Raw genomic sequence first — 20222 nt, 5'->3', positions numbered from 1 at the left:
CGCTTCTAATTTCAAAGATAAAGAAATTATCGCTTTTTTCTTCAAATCAAACAATCCATTTCTATGGGATGCTATGCGAAAATTCAGTCCTGCGTTTCTCTTGCTTGTTAGTAGTTCCTTTCCAGTTCGCTCTTCACATTTTTCATTGGTTTTTTTTAATGCATTTGGTTGGTTATCAAACTCCCAAAATGAAAAAGTAAATCTAGAAATTCTCAGAATTAAGAAGTAAGGAAATTCAATTAAATTTCATTTAAAAAATAATTTCAGGAAATGATATATATTTCTGCAACCCTCATGAACTTGCCTCCACTGTTTACACATGCAGGATATTTCGATATTCCACACACAGGCTTCTAAGGGTGCTGGTCCATATCAAGACTAAAGACTTTTGCAGTAAAACAGATTCGCGTATGCAAAAATGGATTGCTAAAAGAATGTCGCTTCTAGTGAATCAGTTAAAGAAAAACGTTATACCACATACACGTATAAGGAAATACAAATTCCCAAAAAATGCATATGGGCATACGAAGCTTGCATCGTTCTCTCCCTTGATTCTTACTTTCAGTTACCCTCAAGACTGCCGTCCCTGCCATCGGATCAGTTATGCAACATACGATTTTTACTGTTGGCTTTTCTTCGTCAAATATGAGGATTTGGAAATTTGTACTCCATTAAATCTGTGTTTAGCTTTGTCAAGTACACGGTTGATTTGATTTAATTCACTTATATAAGGATTGGCGTTCTAAATTTGTTTTTGAAATCTCATGCTTTATTGCAAAATGTGTGTATTAGTATTTTGGATTATCTTTAGAAAATTCTTCAGCAATTTCTTACTCACTTAAAAATTCACTGATTTTTTCCCCTGTGAATCAACAGGAGGCAAAGTTGAAACTAAATAATCTTTTCTCTCACTAAACTATATTACAAATCATGCTTTATTATGTAAATAACAAAACGCTTAGGGGAAAATTTTCTTCCCCTGTATATCTTTTAAAAATGAAGTTATGATTCTTTAAATCATTCTTGATAGATGTTTTATGAAATGAATATTACCATAAAATTCAATACTCTCTTTGTATTCTCAATAATATTTGCAGCTTTGTAACTGTTTGGATCGATTTGTTTCTAATGTTGGGCTTACACATTTTTCAATTAAATGTTTGCTAAGAATATCGTTAGCTGTATGTTGTAAAGAACACGCTCTAAAATGACGATTTAATATTTCTAAGCAATTATCGCATCCTTTTGCGATATTCGTCATTAAACGAAATCCCAATCTATCAAGCTAACATGCTGGCGATGTACTATCTTGACATTAACACTTATTATTAAGGAAGCAATCGGTAATCTATCCATATGCATAGACTTTATGGGTGTGTCCGCGATTCGACTAAAGGAAAAGAATTTATTTTGCTCATTATGAACACAACATTAAAATAGCATGTTGAAAATAATTTCTTAGACGCAGAATTTTGTGTTTGCATAAGGGATGCCCAAATGAGAAAGGGTCCTTTGGTGCAGTGATATTTTTTCTAATTACAATACGTTAATGTTCTTGTCTATAAAGCAAGAAGTTACCAATAATATCTCCCAACATGGGAAATATTTTTTTGATCGATCTCTAAATCATAAGGGATATGGGAGAAATCGAGCTGTATAAATGATTCTGTTTAATGTTTGATTCGTCTATTTTCAGAACTATTTTTAAACAATTTATTTCATTATAACAAGAATAGCATGATACGAAATGTGTATTTTATACAGTCATAAAATACGTATATATAAATTCAGAAACTAAAATAATGAATGGTATTAGAGTAAAATAAAATATATTTAATAATAGGTTGAATATTTATTATGATAAGAGAATACTCTACAGAAACAAATTTAATATCACTGATAAGATAACTTTTGCAATTTTAAAGTATTGCCAGAATGGTATTTGTGTGTAATAGATTCCAAAATTTTTAGGAGCTTTAAATCTTTTATCTTTAAAATTTCGATTTACTTTTAATTAAAAATGTAATTGAAATTTTGAAAACCCTTTTTAGTGAACACCAGGAAGTAATAACGTGCTACGTTTAGTAGCTCTAAATCGAATGATTCACCCAGTAAAAGCGTTCTGCACCATTCCATCAAAAATAAAAGCTCAGTTAAGGTCTTCAAAGAGATGGTGCAACTCTAGATTCGTCTCTCTCTAAATCACTTGTGGAGAAGAATAACCTCAACTTATAGAAGAAATTTTAATGGAAAATCTTTAAGCATCTTCCATGTACAAATGAAATGACTTCGCATCTTTAAATTCTTAAAGTAATCAGTGGAAGGACAGTCATAGAACGTATGACGGAGAAGATAATGACAATAGAATAACTGGATCCACCCAGAATCTAGTCGTTTCTAAACTGAATCGATGAATTATTTTTCCGAATATGGCAAAGAGATGGCCAGGATCAGTGCATCGGAGTCAGTTATGTGCACGCGTCGTGTCACACGTGAAATGCAGTTCAAATGTTTCGGATAAATATAACTGAATTAAGTATGAATATCAGCGCCTTTTTATTTGGGTACCCTGTGCCCCACCCCCGCATCTAGACTCATTGAGAGTCGTTATTACTATGCGGGAGGATTCATATTGAATGGCATAAAGAGAATAGCATAATACGAATTTCTGCAACTGTTTTACTTAGCTGACAACACAAATTTCTTCTAATACTGCAGTTATATGAGATTTAGCTGGGAACAATGAACATTCTTCCAGTAATGAATTCATGGTTAGAAAAAAGCATTCGCGACATCATTATCAAAATGGCGGTGTCTGAGCGAGAGAAGCATTCTGTGCATTGGAATGTGCCAAAGCATCTTCCTTTATTATCATCCAAAGTGACTTTATCACAACATGTTAAAAAAATCACTGTGTAGTTTCGGACACGGAGTGCGTATGAAAGAAAGTCAGCCCAGGACAAGCACCCTCCAAAACCGAAGTGGCTGAAAATATTCGTGAAATGTTCCCACGAAGTCCCAAAAAATTCCACCATCGAGCGAATGCAAAAAAATGGTGCAGCGGGTGTTACGGAAATATGGTGTGTGCAAACTGATGGACACATTAGAGGCGGATATTTTATCACAAGCGTGGCATGAGCTGAAACATCGCATAAATATTTGGAGAGAAACCGGAGGAGGGGTTTAAACGATTTATCAAAATAAATTAATTAACAGCGTTCACTGGTGTTCATACTTTATTTCTGCCCCATTCAATAAGAATCACCTCGTATATTAATACACATTAATAGGCTTATTTCAATAATTTTTGAACTATTTATATTTTACCTGTGAAGGAACTCTCTTGTAGTTTCCCTTTTTTCTTTAATTCGTCCATCTGTTGCAAGTAACAATCAACGTAGCTGTTCACAAAGCTTGGGTCATAGTTTTGCTTGACTTCATCAACAGCCTGATCGACAAATTTTCGTGTTTCTTTTTTTCCTTTTGGAATATCTTTATCTCCGAGAAAGTTTGTGAAGAAGCTTTAAACGAAAGTCATTTATTTTAATCTTTTCTAGCACAAATTGTTTCAATGCTTACAAAATCCAAAACAAACTATTATGTCAATGTAATCAAACAGTACTACTTTTTTTACACAATTTTAGAGTAATTCCTAGAAAACATATTGCATTGGTTCACAGTAAAGTGATGTAAAATTCACTCAAAGAGAAACAGATGAGGATGAAGGGCTGTGAACTTGGCGAAAATGAAAATAACAAGCAAACTACTACGCTTTATCTTACTTCGGATACTTTATAAAGCATTAAATCATTCCAGTATCTTATTTTAATGACAAAATTATTCGCTCACCATGTTTACAGTCTCGTATACAAAAAATAGAGAAAGTATTGTAAACGTCAAAAAGTTCGAACTCGAGATTTTGACTCATCTCCACGATTTAATCCTCCATGAGTTCGAAAAACACATTTTTTTGTTTTATGTCTGTCTGCCTATGACAAAGATAATTAAAAAATGCTTTGAATTAGACCGATGAAATTTGGTATAGTCATTCAATTTGAATATGTATTCCAAATTTTGATTAAAATCTATTCAGAGGAAGTCTGACCGGCTGTCTGAATATAAGCTGACGAGCTAACTACAAAATGAAAAAAGAAATAATAACGATGTATGAAATTCGGTACATAGATTTAACATCTTTAGTGTTGACACCTACCGAATTTTGAATCAGTTCCAACAAGGGGTTTAACATCTGTTGATCTGTTGATTCCAGAAGCTCTCTAATCCAAAAATGCAGTGACTTAATATGTAAAATGTGGAGTGCGACTTTGTGACTACCGTCCCGTGTCAAGGTGTAGTTTCAATCAGTCAGGAAAAACATCTCTGAAACAGAAATGCGATATTCGGATACTATAAGCCGCATGTTAGGGATGGATCGCCAAAAATTTTGCCTAGAGTCACATGATAGATTCATTTAAAATGCTAAATGCATGCCTAAGAATAATACTCCGCGAATTTTTTATGCAGGGCCCTGAAATGCGTTCTTTACTTTACGCAAGGTCCACAATTTTTTGCGGGGGGGGGGGGGTAGCACCATTTTGAGAGAATATGTGAAACGTGTTTGGGTATACCACTCCCGCTATTTATTTTCTGAAGAATAAATAATGATCAAAATAATGATGAAACCATTTAAAAATACATGAGGAGATTTAATGATGCTTGCTGCATCATTCTATTTCTTTACTGGTAATGGCATCGTAATAGATGCTCTATTGCCGCTATGAATAAAGATCATTCAAAAAAAGTATTGAACTCAATATAGGGTGCATCGATTTTGTGACCGTATTGCAGTTCTATCATATATTAAATTCAGGCACATTGACGTGATATTACATTCCAAAATTTATACTTGACAAAAAAGTGGTATAGAATTTATGAAAATAAGATTGGCTTACTAAAATGGAAATCCTATGAGCATGTGAAGAACACCTGTAAATATCTGAACCATTTGATTCATGCTGACCAGGTTCCTTTTAAAGGTAACGTTCTTATCGAATTTCTTGTTGAACAAAACTTTGCTGATGATACTATTGAAGGTGTAGGCCAGATGAAAGCGTAAGTCATTTGGCTTGCCATCGAAATTTCTCAATTCTTGCAGGAGAATCTTGATTTCGTCCTGAATATGGTGCTCGAATTCTTGTTTCCCGAATCCGAAATTCTTTGCTGTTTGCAGAAAAAATCTTCTCTGCTCACTCCAGGGCTGACCTTCTTCTTGTGTAACGCCTGCAAAACAAAACATACTTAGTGGATTTTTAAAATCAGTTTTCTGGATTTGAAAAACTTTCATGGAAATCAAAAGAAAGACTTGAATCGTTTGATGGGACTAAAAGGATATCCGGAAGTATAGAAAATAACAATTCTCGTTTAGATGTTGGCTTGGTAATCTGAGGGATGGTTCGCGGAATTCTTGAACTCAAAGTTTTTAACTTCTGGATATAACAGATGATATGGGTATTGACATGGCAAAGAAATGAATTAACAAGTGGTTGCTCATTATAAAGGTGACTGGCCATTATACTGAGTAGTAAAATAAATATTGATAACATTTCATTAGGAAAAGAATACAGAATTTTATATTCTGAATTTTCGGCAAAATCGGTCAAGAATCATGTTGGTGCGGTAAACATAAAATTAGGCTTCATGTATGGATAAGGCGATGGGGTATCTTGACGTTCTTCGGAAGCTTGGGGGGGGGGAGGCGGCATGGTTCAGCTTCTTTAAAAGAGATGTTGTCACTTCTGTCCAGTTAATCAAAGAATCTTGTCGATAATATTTTTACGGTCATATAAAGAAGTCATATAAAGAAATAAGTCATATAAAGAAATAAGTCATATAAAGAAATAAATAATATTGAGATCTTTACCAATGTCATTATTTCTGACAAATTACAGCATGCCATTCATTTGCAGCTTAGATATCATTTTCCCGCTGTCTGACTTGAGGATATATGAGGAAGTGCAAACGATATGAGGCGAAGGATGGGAGTTTCGGGAATGTTCTCTTGAATGTCGTTTTCCTGCTCTGGAGTGGTATTTCACTGAGTAACCTGATCGTCTAGAGAGATCTGATTGATCAGAGTTCTTAGTAAAGACAACAATATTAATATTTCCACTAGGCTAGATTTACCCTTCCATTTTCACTACTTTTTCTTATTTTACAGTAAAATTTCCATTATTTCTCTCTAAAATTTCCTCAGTGTTTCTTCTTTCTCTTCAGCCAAGCGCAGTGAATGGACCGAAATTTCACTTAATAACATATGAATTTTGTGAGAAAAATTCGCTGTAAGCTTTTTTCTTCTCTCTTCATACTATATTCAGAGCAAGGTTGGGCGATGACCAAACTTGATTATAGCGGTATATCGTCCAACATATATCGATATTTCTAGATATATCGTCATTTCATTATTTATTTGTTGCTATTATAAATTATAAATAGCATCTTTTAATTTACTGAATAATCAAAATGACTCCAAATAAAAGGAATTTTCATTTTATATAATAAAAATAATCGTTCCTTTTTCACAAAAATAATGTCGGTAATGAGTGTCAAAATCCCTTCAATAACGTATGTTAATGTCAAGGCAATGTCTACATTTTACAATTTATCAAGTTCCGTTTTTTCAATAATGTAGTAATTTTAAAATTTTGTCTTTATTACTAATGATTTATAAAACGTCATTCTTCACAAAAGAAAGGAAAACGATATAATAATGCCTTGAACAAGTGAAATTAAGTTGTTTTAATAAAACTCGAATTCGAAATCTGAAATCTACTGTCTTCAAAAATTAATTTTGTATATGAAATACATAAATTGCATTCTTATTTTACTAGTATTATTCGCAGATTTAATTTAAATATGGACTTGAATTTCAGCAATAGGTAGAATATATAATTAAAATTAAAGAGGCTTTCAAGCAATTTACTATTTCAAAATTCAAAAAGAAACGAAAAATAATTCCGAAATGAGCAAAACGTTAATAACAAATATTATGGAGTGTAATTTTATTTACGTAAGAATGAAGTAATACACTAAAAATGTTTAGAAAAGGTCTTCCAATTATCGCTCAATTATAAAAAAACATGATCAAATTAAAAAAAATATGCCATTATATATCAAAATTAATTTAAACAAAAAAAAAACATAACCAACACTCAAATAAAACGCTATATATCTGAATATTAAAATTGTAGCTAATTATCTATCTATTATTTCTAGCTATTCTATTGTGGCATATTATAAAATTCAAAATGAAATTAAAAAAAATGAAAATTAAAATTAAATTAAAAAATTAAAAAGATTTTTTATTTAAATAAAATAAAAAAAGAATTAAATTAAAAAAACAATTAAAGATTAGAAAATTACCATTAAACTAATAGAAGTAATCTTTACCTTAAAAACAGAAAAATAATTTCACAAAAAATTTCTTAAATCATTTAAATGCAAGCTATGTTAAATCAATTCAAGATATTGTATATTTGAAAAAGAAAAGAAAACATTTTTCAATTGCGTGAAAATTTGAAAACAGCGCAATATATATTCTGTTCATATAAATTGAAATAAATCGGAAATAAACATTTATCCATTTAAAATAATCTTTGTCTTAAATACAAAATAACACATGTTAATAAAAATTATATTTTGACATTAGAAAAAAAACCTTTTTTAAAGATGCAAAATAAGGAGAAGAATTCATTTTTAGAAATATACAAGTATATAATACAGAAAAGCTTGCAGCTTAAAAAAAGAAAAAAAAATCAATATATTTTCTCTGATACACAATATAATGTCTTGATATCCAGTCGGAAAATATTACCAAGACTGATTCGCGAGTGTCATGAAAAATCGGTCATTATCAAAAGCTTGAAATTATTGAAAATTCGATTAATATAGGAAGTTCGATAGACGTTGGATGTTCTATCAAGGCCGATCGCACGAAGCAATCTATTAAGTTCGATGAGTATCAAAATTTGCATAGTTGTGAAATGAAGGTGAACCATTGTACCCTTAAAGAAAATCTTAAATACAAAATGGAATATTTTTAGAAAAAATATATTATGAAATTGAAAAAGAGCATTTTCAAATATAAAACTAGAAAAATTATGCATTTCTGAAAATATGAAAGACATGCCGATTAAAAGTTTTTTAAAAATGCCAACATACTATCTACTGATATATAAAACAATGCCTTAAAATCCGTTCATCATTACTTATTGCTATGACTAGATAGTCATGAAATGTTTGATCATTATCGAAAATTTGATATGTATCGAAAATTCAAAATGTATCGAAAAAATTCAATAAGTATTGATATTTTAATCAAGATTGATCTTGATTGAAACTAATTTTGAAAGGAGTAGGAATTTCTAAGAGTCGCTAATGGGCAGCGCTTTAGATGGGGCTAATTTTGTTTCATTGCTCATTTTTGTGTGATGATGTGTTTTGTTACCATTTATGCAAAAATCCTATGTTAGGACAAGTGTATAACATATGTACATATAAAGAAAGGATTTTATGGCTGAGGATTAAAGTTTCAAATTGATTCTTTTTGGCCTTGAAAACGCTGATATTAATCTTCCTTAAGTGTATTATTGTAGAGTGATCTGAAAGATTTTAAAGGCTATTTCATTTTTTTTTTTTTTTTACTCCAGTTCAGATATAGTTTACCAGATTTTTTTTTTACTCCAGATTATAAGATTACCTACTGATCTGCCGCCATGAAAAAAACCCTAGTAACCCTAAAAGTAGGTGTTAGTCGGCATGGGAATTGGACATTCTATTACATTTTGGGGGTGAAATAAAGTTCCGTGTTTCATTTGGCGCAAAAAGAATTGGTTAGCAGTGTCATTTTGCTTCGATGCCTGACGCTCATATTTTGTGATTTTCTGATCAATTCTATCTCTTGTGGATATTCGTTATATGTAATATACCTGTGAGAAGTGCTGTGAATGACTGGAGAGTATGTGTTATTCCAAAGATCATGATAAATATCTCGTAAGCTTTTAAAAGAGTATGAAACGAATAAATATTTGGCCTATTTATTTATATTTTAAATTTTTGCTGAATTTCGTGTTTTTATTTAAATTAAACAGTAACAGATTTATTATTAATTAAACAGTAATACTTTATATATTTTTTTCTTCACCCTAAGTTTATTATTTAAAATTCTCATTTTCATCTAATTCAAAACTTAGAAATTCCAGTGTAAAATGAAAAAAAAAAAAAAAATCTAGCTTTAAAACGAAAGCTTTCTTTTCTTAAAATCGCATGAATTGCCAAGAAAATATTAAATCATTTTGTTATTATCCAACGATTTTTATTTTATTGACGACAGCCTCAGGTTCTTAAAAAAATTCAATACAAAATCAGTAGAAGGAATGTTGTTGAAAGCTTTCTTATGCAGGATATTATTTTCAAGTTTAAATAGCAAGAAATTTGTAAGTTTATCTACAATTTAATAACAAAATTGTATTCAACTGTCATAAAAAACATCTGCATTAGCACAGGCGAAATGAATTACTCGCTTAACAAAGCGCACTTAGTTAGCCAAATGTTGTGGTCACTTTTAATGCCCGCTTCCCTCCTTTCTCGACTCGTCTACTTGCGGCAACCATATTCAGGTTTTTCTCGTGACGGTCGGTCAGTATAGCTTCATACATATATTAAATTTTTAACTCCAATGCTCTGCTAAAAATTCTAATTTTACGCTGCCACTTTTATAGTTTATATCTGGGCAAAATCATTATGTCAAAAAATGTATCTTTCGAGGAAATTCATTTAAATCGAATTTTATAAAAAGAATTTAGTCTTATGCATTACAATGTATATACGTAAGTAAATTTTTGAAATATATTGCGAAATTTAGAATTATAAAAACTCTTATAGAAAAAATTAAAAGAAAATGGAAAATGAAGGCAAAATTTGAATTAAGCATAACTGCTCTGAATTTAAATTTTAAGTAATGTATTTTTTAATTACAATAATATCTTAATTGGGCCCTGATATTTTAATGAATTACTGGGATAAATGCTATAAAATGTATTTAAAACTAAATAGTGTCTAGCATCTGTTTCCGAACAGATTTATTTGGAGTTCAGTTATTTGTATAATTTTAAATTTAACTCATGAAGTTATTAAAAATTATTTCACAATTCTTTCTCTATTATTTCTGAAATATATTTCGAATGCTTATAATAAATGAGGCACAAAATTTTTTTCTTGAATTGCGTAAATATATCTGAAAATTAAAGTTGCATAATTCTTTTGAAATTTTTAAATGAAACATTTGTGCTAATTTTGAGTTTACGGAAAAGAAAACAATTTTTTCCAAAATGACAAGCTTAAAAAGCAACTGTTTTTATGTATTAGAATATGACAGAATTTATTGAAATATTAACAAAAATTACGTACAAAAGTGGAAAACAATGAAAAGCAACAAAAACGAACGCTAATGAAAACCAAAACAAAATCGAAAAGGAATTCTGAGTACCGATATACTGCAGCGCGATTCATCGTGATTAAATATACTGACTGAAACATACATCGAAATATGCCGATAAATCGATATATTTCAAACACTAATATCTGAAAATCGATTTCTTTTCGATAAATTAAAAATTGGCGCAATCTTTATTCTGAGCCTATTTTTCAAAGAACTCAATTTTGGATATCACTATAGAGATGAACAAATGAAATATTAAATTAAAAAATATCTAAATCCTTTTATTAATGAATAAATTTATAAAAGTATCTCCTTGAAAATTATTATGTTTTAAAAATTTTTTAATATTGCCACAAATTAGACACAATACCGAATTTTTTTTTATCTCAAATAAAAGTTTTCTTTATACTTCTTTTTCACTTGGAAACTCAAATGCATTTCAAAGGTTTCAGTAATGATTCATCTATTCATTGCAATAGCAAGTAATGGCTAAATATTTACAGTTCTATCACACATCATTCATTTAATCAATCTGATAAAGTTTAAAATTTCATTTAATATACTTACAGATGATTTATTTCTGCCTTTTATTCTAGGCGGATTTGATTATTGCTATTAACATTGGAACTATGCTATTAATCTAAAAATTTATTTAATGGATAATTTTTATTACAGTCATTAATATGAATCTTCCATTTTATCCATCAGCTTCATAATTTAACGATTTCGGTTGGAAAATACTTCATCGAATCATTTTAATTTTAAATTATTAATATAAAATATACTTATTTTCTACAAATTTTAAATTTACTCGTCAATATAATTGAAAGAATATTGTAATGGAATAAATGTATTGGAAAGTAAGAACCTAAGAAGTTTCCAAAAACACACTTTGTTTAGCATATTAAATTGTAGAAAATAATTTTGAATTGAAAATCTAGAGGTTAAGATAAAATTTTGAAAGCATGATGTAGCAAAATGTAGCAAATTCATTAGTAACATGCTAATGAATAAGAATAAAAATTTAAAGAAAGAATTATCTTGAACATGCAATAAAAATTGAAAATCTGATTAACATTCTAATTTAATTTGTTAGCTTGCCATTCTTGTATGACTTTGGCTTAAACGTTTAAATGTCTGATCAAAACATAATATTTTGGCATCGAGCTCCAGATTTTTGACAAAAATATGATCTTCTACAATTTTTGTATTCTAATAATAACCTGTTTCATACGTTTTCTTTTAAATTTTGAAAACGCTTACCTATCCCATCAGACATCCAAGAAACTAAGTTCGTGCCATGTGGCCTTGCGATAAATTCTTCCGCTCTATTGATAAGAATGTCTCTGATGGTTTTGTGACCATTCAGAACAACAATTAACCTCCCTCCAACAGTCCGAAAACTGAAAACGTTGCCATATTTTTTACTAAGCCTCGTAAAATCCAAGTGAGTGGCAGTAAGAAAGGGGTAATAACCTAATATCGGCAAACCCCATGGTCCAGGAGGCAACTTGCTGTTCTTTTTCCACCAGTCCAGGAGAAAGAAAGTCAGAACCAGGATACAAACAGCAACCAGTAATGGTTGGGATAAAACCTGATCCAGAGCCATGGCTTATGTGACAGCATTCAGTCTGGACTGATTTTAATAGGTTAATAAGGAAGTGACGGCACCGCGATAGATTATCTTAGTTTAATTTTATTAGATAGAAATCGCTCTTTCAAACGTCATACCAGCCATTATCAGTTCACTCTTTGTTTAGGTCGAAGATTAAAACGTGGAACAGATTTATTTTCTGTTTGTGATAAGATCAGACTTTTTCAGATATGTTTGCGTTACTTAAATTTGAAGGACCGATATTTTTATGAAGGAATTTTCTTTCCGCGTTGGTTTATTTTGTAGCAATAAGTATATTATCTTATCCCTCTGCAATAATATTACAAATGGCAAGCGTAATATTGTGCGCACTTGCCATATTATCATTGATTTTTAAACACTTAATTTTCACTTCATTGCTTTTTATTTGTAAAAAAAAAATCTTATCGAATTTTCACTCGTTTTCTATTAAACTTATTTTTTTACATTTTGTGTTCTCTTACACTCAAGATGACCATAAAAGTATTATAGATTTTTGGAAATAAAATATCAGTAAAATAACAAATTTTCATTAATTTTTTAATTCATTCGAGCATTGTCAGTGCAATCAATGAATTTCGAATTAAATTAATAAAAGGATTCCATAGTATTACTGATAATGGATGAGGAAATATATTAAATTCTCCGACTGTCACTAAGAGAATTGATTTCTAAAGTGACCATAAGATTGCATTGCACCCGATTAATGAATTCTAGCTCATATGCACTCTATTTCTTCCCTTTTTTTTACACCCGAAACATACCATGTAATTCTAAAATATAGAATCGGCATCGAAATACTGTCCAATAGATGTAGAAACTCTGCAAAAAGAAAATTCAAAAAGAATGAAGCAAGTTTCTTCTGAAGCAAAAAATATAATTTTGAAGGAATATCAACGTGCTTTCATGAAACCTGTATGCATTTTACAATTAGAAAATTTTCTAAACTCCATTTGTGCTGGAAGAATAAACTAACTTGTCTTTAAGAAAAGAATATAAAAGAATTATGATGATGAAATCTCATCCTCCTTTTGAAATGTTTATTGAAATTTGTTAATTAATGTTGGTCAAAGCCCTTGCTGCTGAAGTGATGCTATTCAATTATCTTCTTGCTGTGAATGACTAATAAAAACGTTAATAAAGGCACAAACATTAGCAATCGACATCACTCACTCACAAAATGATAAACTTTCCAGAGAGAGAGTTATTTTCCCTGCGAGTGTCTTTATTTATATAGTCCCCAGATAGGCCTAGACAGTACATAGAATATTCGAGAAACAGCTCAGATCTCGGTTTCTAATAGAGATATGGCCATAATTTTTGCATTTTCTAAAACCTTCATTTTTATTGCCGATATTTTGTCGTCAAGGAACATTTATTACTTGAACTTCGTCTTTTATTTCCTCAATCTTCCCTTCCATACACTGGAAAGCTTTTTTTGCTTTCCAATCCTATTCTGGCTTTTCCTATCGTTCCTATGAATTTATTAAACTAATCATTAATTTCTTCAACTTGAACTACCATTCCTTCTATTTCGATTTGGATTCGAGTCTTTTTCTTCTCCAGGTAGCATTTTTCCTTACCTTTGCTCAGTTCTATCCTTCTTTCTCCAAGCCGAAAACACATGTCTACGTGACTTAGATTTCTCTAAATCGATACACTAAACAATCAAATCGAAAAATCGAACTCCCATAACCATCTTTGCTCGAGAATTCGTCTACACATTGCAGAGCCTCATTCCTGAAAACCATGTTCAGAAATCATTCGTTGGGTACAATGAAACTAGTTTTCCATGCCGAATAATGTAGAATGACTTTTTATCTCATGAATAACACAAAGCGTAAATTAAAAAAAAGAAAAACACACTCCCAAGTACGCATAAAGAGGAGCACTTGTAGAATATATCAAGACAGTAGCAACCAATAAATAGCTAATTAAATAATAACACCATCAACAATCGTCAACGTCAAACGCATTCATTTTGCAAGAGTGCGAGTGCGAGAAATCTTATTCTTCGTATAAGCGCCCCGCTGAATACACAGTTGAGTTACAATATTATGACCACCAAGCATTTTGACGTAAATACAGTTGTTTCCAATCATAGGTTAGAATGTTGTACCTCTACCTGTACCTGTTGATTGGAAGACATATAAGGTGCTTTCAGAATACGTGTTATTTTTGAAAACGCACTGTTCGAGAAATGTTTACGCAGTTCTGTAGTGCACGTGTACAATAATTGGACGAATCAAGTGTGTGAGCAGTCCAGGTTTGCGAAACATGGGGCACCACGGACCATTAATTACAGATGTGAGAGTCACTAGCGACGCCTGGTTAAAAGTGATCGATGCGCTACCGTCGATAATTATTCTTCCGAAGCTGACGTCAGATTTTTATCACCCATGTTGACAAGTTTACATTGCAAGAAACGCCGTGCGCCAACAAAATGGAGCAAACAGTGTGATAGTCTGGAACATGTTTCCTTGACGGGGTTTAGGTTCATTAATTCCTGTGGATATATGGTATTCTTCCATTCTCATGGCCACAGATGCCTGTCACCTCAGTAAATATGCGTACATATCCATCGTTGCCGAACATGTACATCCTTACATGGCAACAGCGTATCCTGCGAAGGATAGAGTGTATCAGCAGAATAGTGCTACATGGCATGCATCTAAAATTGTCCTTGAAGGGTTCGAGAACGACGTGGGGGAATTTTAGTTGCTACCCCGGCCTCCAAATACCACCCCAGGTCTTAATCCATGTGAAAATACATGAGAATGTTTCAATCGACACATCAGACAGAAAATCCCTTCACCTTGGAATCTTCACGTCATATGGTATTCTTCCATTCTCATGACCACAGATGCCTGTCACCTCTTTCAAACACACGTTGAGTCTATATCCAGCCACTTAATTGCTATTTTGATTGCAAGAAGAGACTACTCCGGCTATTAAATAGGTGATAAAAATAAATAAAGTGACTCAACTACGCATATCCATTCAGAATGTAAGGATATCTATAAAATTCATTTTTCAATTATATTAATAACGTGGAAGGGAAACAGTAACACAGCTTCAAAGCATTATTGATGCTGAATCTATTTGGTGCTAATTGATCTTAAAATTCATAGCTATTCCATTATTTAACATTTTACTAAGTGTTTGTACGGTGATGTCATTAACGCTTCCCCTAGCTCTGATCTTAAGATTTATTGAAATAACGTTGATATAAATACTTCGCTTATTGATCATCTTCAAATTCTCACATTTTAAATCATTTAGATTTAAGTTTTTCTGGGAAATTAATTCTTTTACCTTCAAATCGAAATAGAGTGATTCAATCAAATGCCGATGTCAAATCACTATCCTTTATCTTTAGACTTAATCCATTTATGAAAGTATTTGTTTTCTCGGTATTTAAAAATTGCAAAATTTCAATGAATTTTTTTATGTAATGAAAAAGTTATTTTATTCTTGTCTGGAGATTTCAAATGTAGAATATATTTTTTGGACCAAGAATGAGGATAACTTCTAGCTTATTTAAATGAATTCTTGTAGAACAAACATATTTCTCCTAGAAGCATTAGTTTTTCTCTTCAGAAAGAAATCAGCTCCTAATCACCTGATAAATATAAACAGTGGAGCGTTTCCTTTCTATTTTCTTGTGTACAAATGCAAATTGGCATGTTTTATATTTCATGTAAGGCTCATACATTTAATGACTTCAAAAATTGTACAATTAAAGGCAGTACAACACGGTATTAGCTTAAAACCTTCATAGTATTTCGGTGTAGTCACCTGCGTCGTGTGCAGTTTGTTTCTGACGGTGTGAAAGTAGTAGAAAAAGTGAAGCAATGCCAGCTTTGCTGATGACGCGAAAACCGCAATCTAGAATTTTGAAAAGCCTTGGGTTTATTTGTTTAGAATGTTTATTTGTTTAGAATGCTTGTTTGTTTATAGTTCGTCTGCATTGCATATGACTCGTTTACAGCGAAATGGAAAGCACAGAATAAAGGAAGAATGATTACTTGGTTTAAGACTATTTGGCAAATGAATACCCGCACAAGATTGTCTGATTCAGAATCCAAAATCACTGTCGATTCACGATGCTAAGGAACCAAGGCAACGACTCATAGACATGGCATATATAACTGCAATTAACGAAAATTGAAATTCCAAGTTGAATTCCGGCTCTGCTGATGCTGCGGAAAAAAAGTCCATAGCTTTAAGAGTTATTGGCACAATTTAGTAACAAACGCCACGTAATATTTTCTTCTTCTTCTTTGAAATCAAAATATAGAAGTACTTAAGTCAGAGTAAAGCAGCCTCCTCCACCCCCATTTATAGGGTGCAAACCAAATTCTGTCTCATATTGCTTTCCGACCTTTTCAAGTTTTTTTTTAATCGATGGGTTGCTTCCTTCGAGTCATCAATGGAACTAGTACTGCTATAGGTACTCTGCGACTTCCCCACTGTTGAAAATCCACTGAACAAAACGCCGCTGTTACTGCGTTGAAGGATTATATTCTTTTCGAATGAGCATTAATATGACATTCGTTGCAAATATACAGTTGCCTTTACTGAATCTACTTCCCTCACAGTATAATGAAGAAAACACAGCGCATATTTCTGATCTTTTTTTCTAGCCTATCAGCTTAACACATTCGCTGCCACTGACGCGCTGGCGCGTCGCAGATAATATATAATTGTACCAAGCCATCTATATTATTAGATGACACCTTCTCTGCTGCAGTTAAAAGATTGCAAAGAAGGGATCATCTAATTAGACAGAAGGCCCGGATATCAGGCTTGAATCGTAGCAGTGAACGTGTTAACGAAAACTTCTATCAGCTTCAGTAAAAATTTTCCAAGTTATTCTATTCCAAACTTTGATGTCGGTCTTTATTTATGATAGAGCAATACCACATTCCAAACTTCACATCTCTTGTTTGTTGGATTTTTCAGTAATCATGTTCACCCACCCCCCCGAGTAAATTGATGGAACTTTATATAAAAAAGCCTCTCTTGCTTACGATATATCTGTCTCGATTCCTGTTGCTTCCATCTGCGGCTTTGCTTCAAGTTAGATTTCCCTCCACTGCCTCAGGTCTCGACCACCTAAGCGGGAATTCTTTCTGTTATGTATGTATAAATCAGTTTGTGTAAAGGATCATTTCGAAATGTTTTATATTCATTTGTGCAAACACATGTTACATTTAATAGTTAAAACTTCATTCTGGAAGAAAGTTTCTTTTACTTTCTGGTATACGAAATATATAGAAAGTATTGTAAGCGCCAAAAATTCGACCTGCAGATTTTGACAAATCTACATTTTAGACCTCTCTGAGTTCGAAAAACACATTTTTAGCATTATGTTTATCCATCTATCTGTGGCAAAAATAATTCGAACATGCTTTGATCTGTACGGATGAAATTTGGTGTACTATATTTACACCAAATTTGTAGATTTATATTAAATTTTGAATAAAATCTGTTCAGAGAGAGTCTCTGTCTAGCTGTTCGAATATAGGTTAACATGAAACGAAGAGAACTATTTGGATAAAATTTAGTACAAAAAAAAATTTAAATCTATATTACAGACAAGTATCAAATTTTGTGCCATATCCAACAAGAAGAACGCCTGTCGGTCTTTACTTTAAGAAGCATGTAAACATGATAACCCAAAAACATGATAACTTAAATATATTAAATTTGTTGTGCAATTTTTTGACTGTAACTGTAGCTCCAAGTCAAATTTTGGTTTCAGTCTGTTGGAAATAAGCGCGAGTTTGCGGGAAAGTTTTGTCCCTCTGTTTTGACCCACAAAAGTTCTTTCGAAAAGAATTCTGTTCGTCCATGTAAAAATGTCTTGCGCAGAAGATAAGGTGGATCGGTTTTTAGAAAGTGCATTTCAAAGTTTAAAAGTTTTAGATCCCTTGCTTTACTGCTGAGGCAATGATTGAAAAATGAATCCCAAAATTCCACTTTTGGAAACACGAGACAAGTTTTAAAAAACGTATTGAAAAGAATCTACAAACTTTCACCCTGGCACTAGCGTATTGCCATTCTTTATTGACATAGCAAGATCATTAAGCGCATAATGCGTTTGGTGCAAAGTGTGATGTAGATACACCAGTTCTGATGATAAAACCACACGCTAAATTCATTTAGTCTAGTTCTTCCAATTTTTATTTATTTTCCTCACAGACTAGCTTCATTCCAGAAATGGTGTTTTCAGATTGAGGGAGATCAGAAGAAAAATAAAACAGATTCGTAACATATAGTGTTTTGCTGTGACTTTCTCTTAGGGGAAAATTAAGATGGTTTCCCCACTCCGAGAGGATAACTTGGTTAGAAAAAAATCGGAATCTGAACCCGGAAGGATAAGAAAGGCTCTAAGTCATGAGAATTAAAATGCCTCTCTTAATTTTTTCCCCTAAGGAAAGATTGCATCTATGGGAAAGTAACAACGATGTTTGATGATTATTTTATTTCTCTTAGAATACTTTATATTTGAGAAGTATTGTAATGAGTATAATGTAACGAAACTTATTCGAACTTAGCGAGGACTGAATGGCTCAGTGGTAGAATGCTATGGACTAAAAGCGACAGTTCGCAAGTTCTTATCTGACTGCAGGCGAGTTACCTAAAGATTGTTTTGTTATTGATTTACTTTCTGTTATTTATCGTTTGTTCTAGAATGTTCTTATAATTTCCGTATATTTCTAAATCTGGAAGATTCGAGTCATTTCATCTTGTGGATAAAAACAGATGTAAGATTTAATTCTTGAATAAAGTCTGGAGTCGAGAGGAGTGAGTGTTATCTTTAACTTTCGATAACACATGGTTTATTTACGCTCACTTCATCTACGTGACAGTTTGGCAGAGGCGCGGGTACGATAACAAAAACGACAGACGAGCTACTCAGAAGTCGACGATCGAAAGGAGAACCTCCAGAGTTTGGTCTATTGACTGATCCAATCAGAAGTTCGAGGAAAATGCTTGATAACAAAAAAATGGAAACAACACTATCTATTGGCACCAGTTCTTCTATTATCGCAATATTTTTTCTGACTTACAACCGATCAAGAAATCTCTGCATATTCTCCGGAGATGCCCAGCAAGATACGAGCATGTGACTGAAGAATTTTCAAAGAATTGAGATCCATAACCGTTGGGAGGATCCAATGTGCCTTGCTAATGTTATTTTCTATTTGGACGGAGCTGCTGGACATTGGTTCGACAGCAATGAGGACTTTTTCACTGATTGGACTACGTTCCAGAATTTCTTGAACAACATGTTTTGCAGAACTGATGAGATACGGTGCTAAACTGAGATTCTTTTAAATGCTGGTTCTCAGCAAAATGGTAAGACCTCTGAATCTTATATCCAAGAAGTACTCTCATTATTCAATAAAATGAATAAAAATAAAAATAAATAATAAGTTCAAATAAAAATACTCACAAAATAGTCTTTTTTAGTTTCTTTTTATTATAAATAAATAGTACAACTAAAATTTCTTTCAAACATGAAGTGTCATATTTAAAGCAATATTAAAAAAAATCAATGAAGCATTTAAAGAAGAACAAATAAAAACACAATACAGACATGCATTATTGAAAATTATGTGCGGTTTTCCGGGCGGCTCTCTGTGCATTTGAATTCATTCTCTGGGCACGACTCTTAAGCTGTCCATGTCTTTTGCGTAGGGAAGAGAAAAGCTTTGTAGCAAACTACCGATCAGAAGAAAGATTTCCACTTGTGCCAGAATTTCTCCAATGCAAGCTCTTTTTCCTGGAAAGGAAAAAAATGCATGCTAGCTTTAAAATTTAACAAATGTTTAATATTCAACATTTTGGATAACTTTAAATTCATTTATTAATTTTTAAAATGTTTTTCTAACTTTATTTCTTCAGCTAACATTTCCCCCCATTTTAATAAAACTGTTTAATAGTATTCCAGTATTTAGTTTCCGCATTCGACAGTTTTGCTAGAGCTTCTCTGCTGCAACTATTTCCTTTTATTATACGAAGAAAATAATCAGAACTTGAGCTATTGAAGTCTTAGATATTTGGTTGGACTGATAAAAAGTA

At 32.0% G+C, this 20222-nt stretch overlaps 1 protein-coding gene across 1 annotated transcript in view; it reads right to left on the bottom strand.

Annotated features, from left to right (window-relative positions):
* LOC129957285 (cytochrome P450 2C44-like) overlaps positions 1–20222 on the bottom strand; it is a 41894-nt gene that overhangs the window by 9037 nt on the left and 12635 nt on the right. Inside the window, exons 7-9 of the mRNA XM_056069547.1 lie at positions 11759–12106; positions 4953–5280; positions 3328–3521 (exon numbers count right to left, since the gene is read on the bottom strand). Coding sequence (XP_055925522.1) covers positions 3328–3521; positions 4953–5280; positions 11759–12106 — 870 coding nt within the window. The remainder of the gene's footprint in view (positions 1–3327; positions 3522–4952; positions 5281–11758; positions 12107–20222) is intronic.

Source organism: Argiope bruennichi, chromosome 11 (genome assembly GCF_947563725.1).
Source record: "Argiope bruennichi chromosome 11, qqArgBrue1.1, whole genome shotgun sequence".
Lineage (NCBI taxonomy): Eukaryota > Metazoa > Arthropoda > Arachnida > Araneae > Araneidae > Argiope > Argiope bruennichi.
Note: the sequence above shows the minus strand (reverse complement) of the source record. Positions and strands in the feature narration are given on the sequence as shown.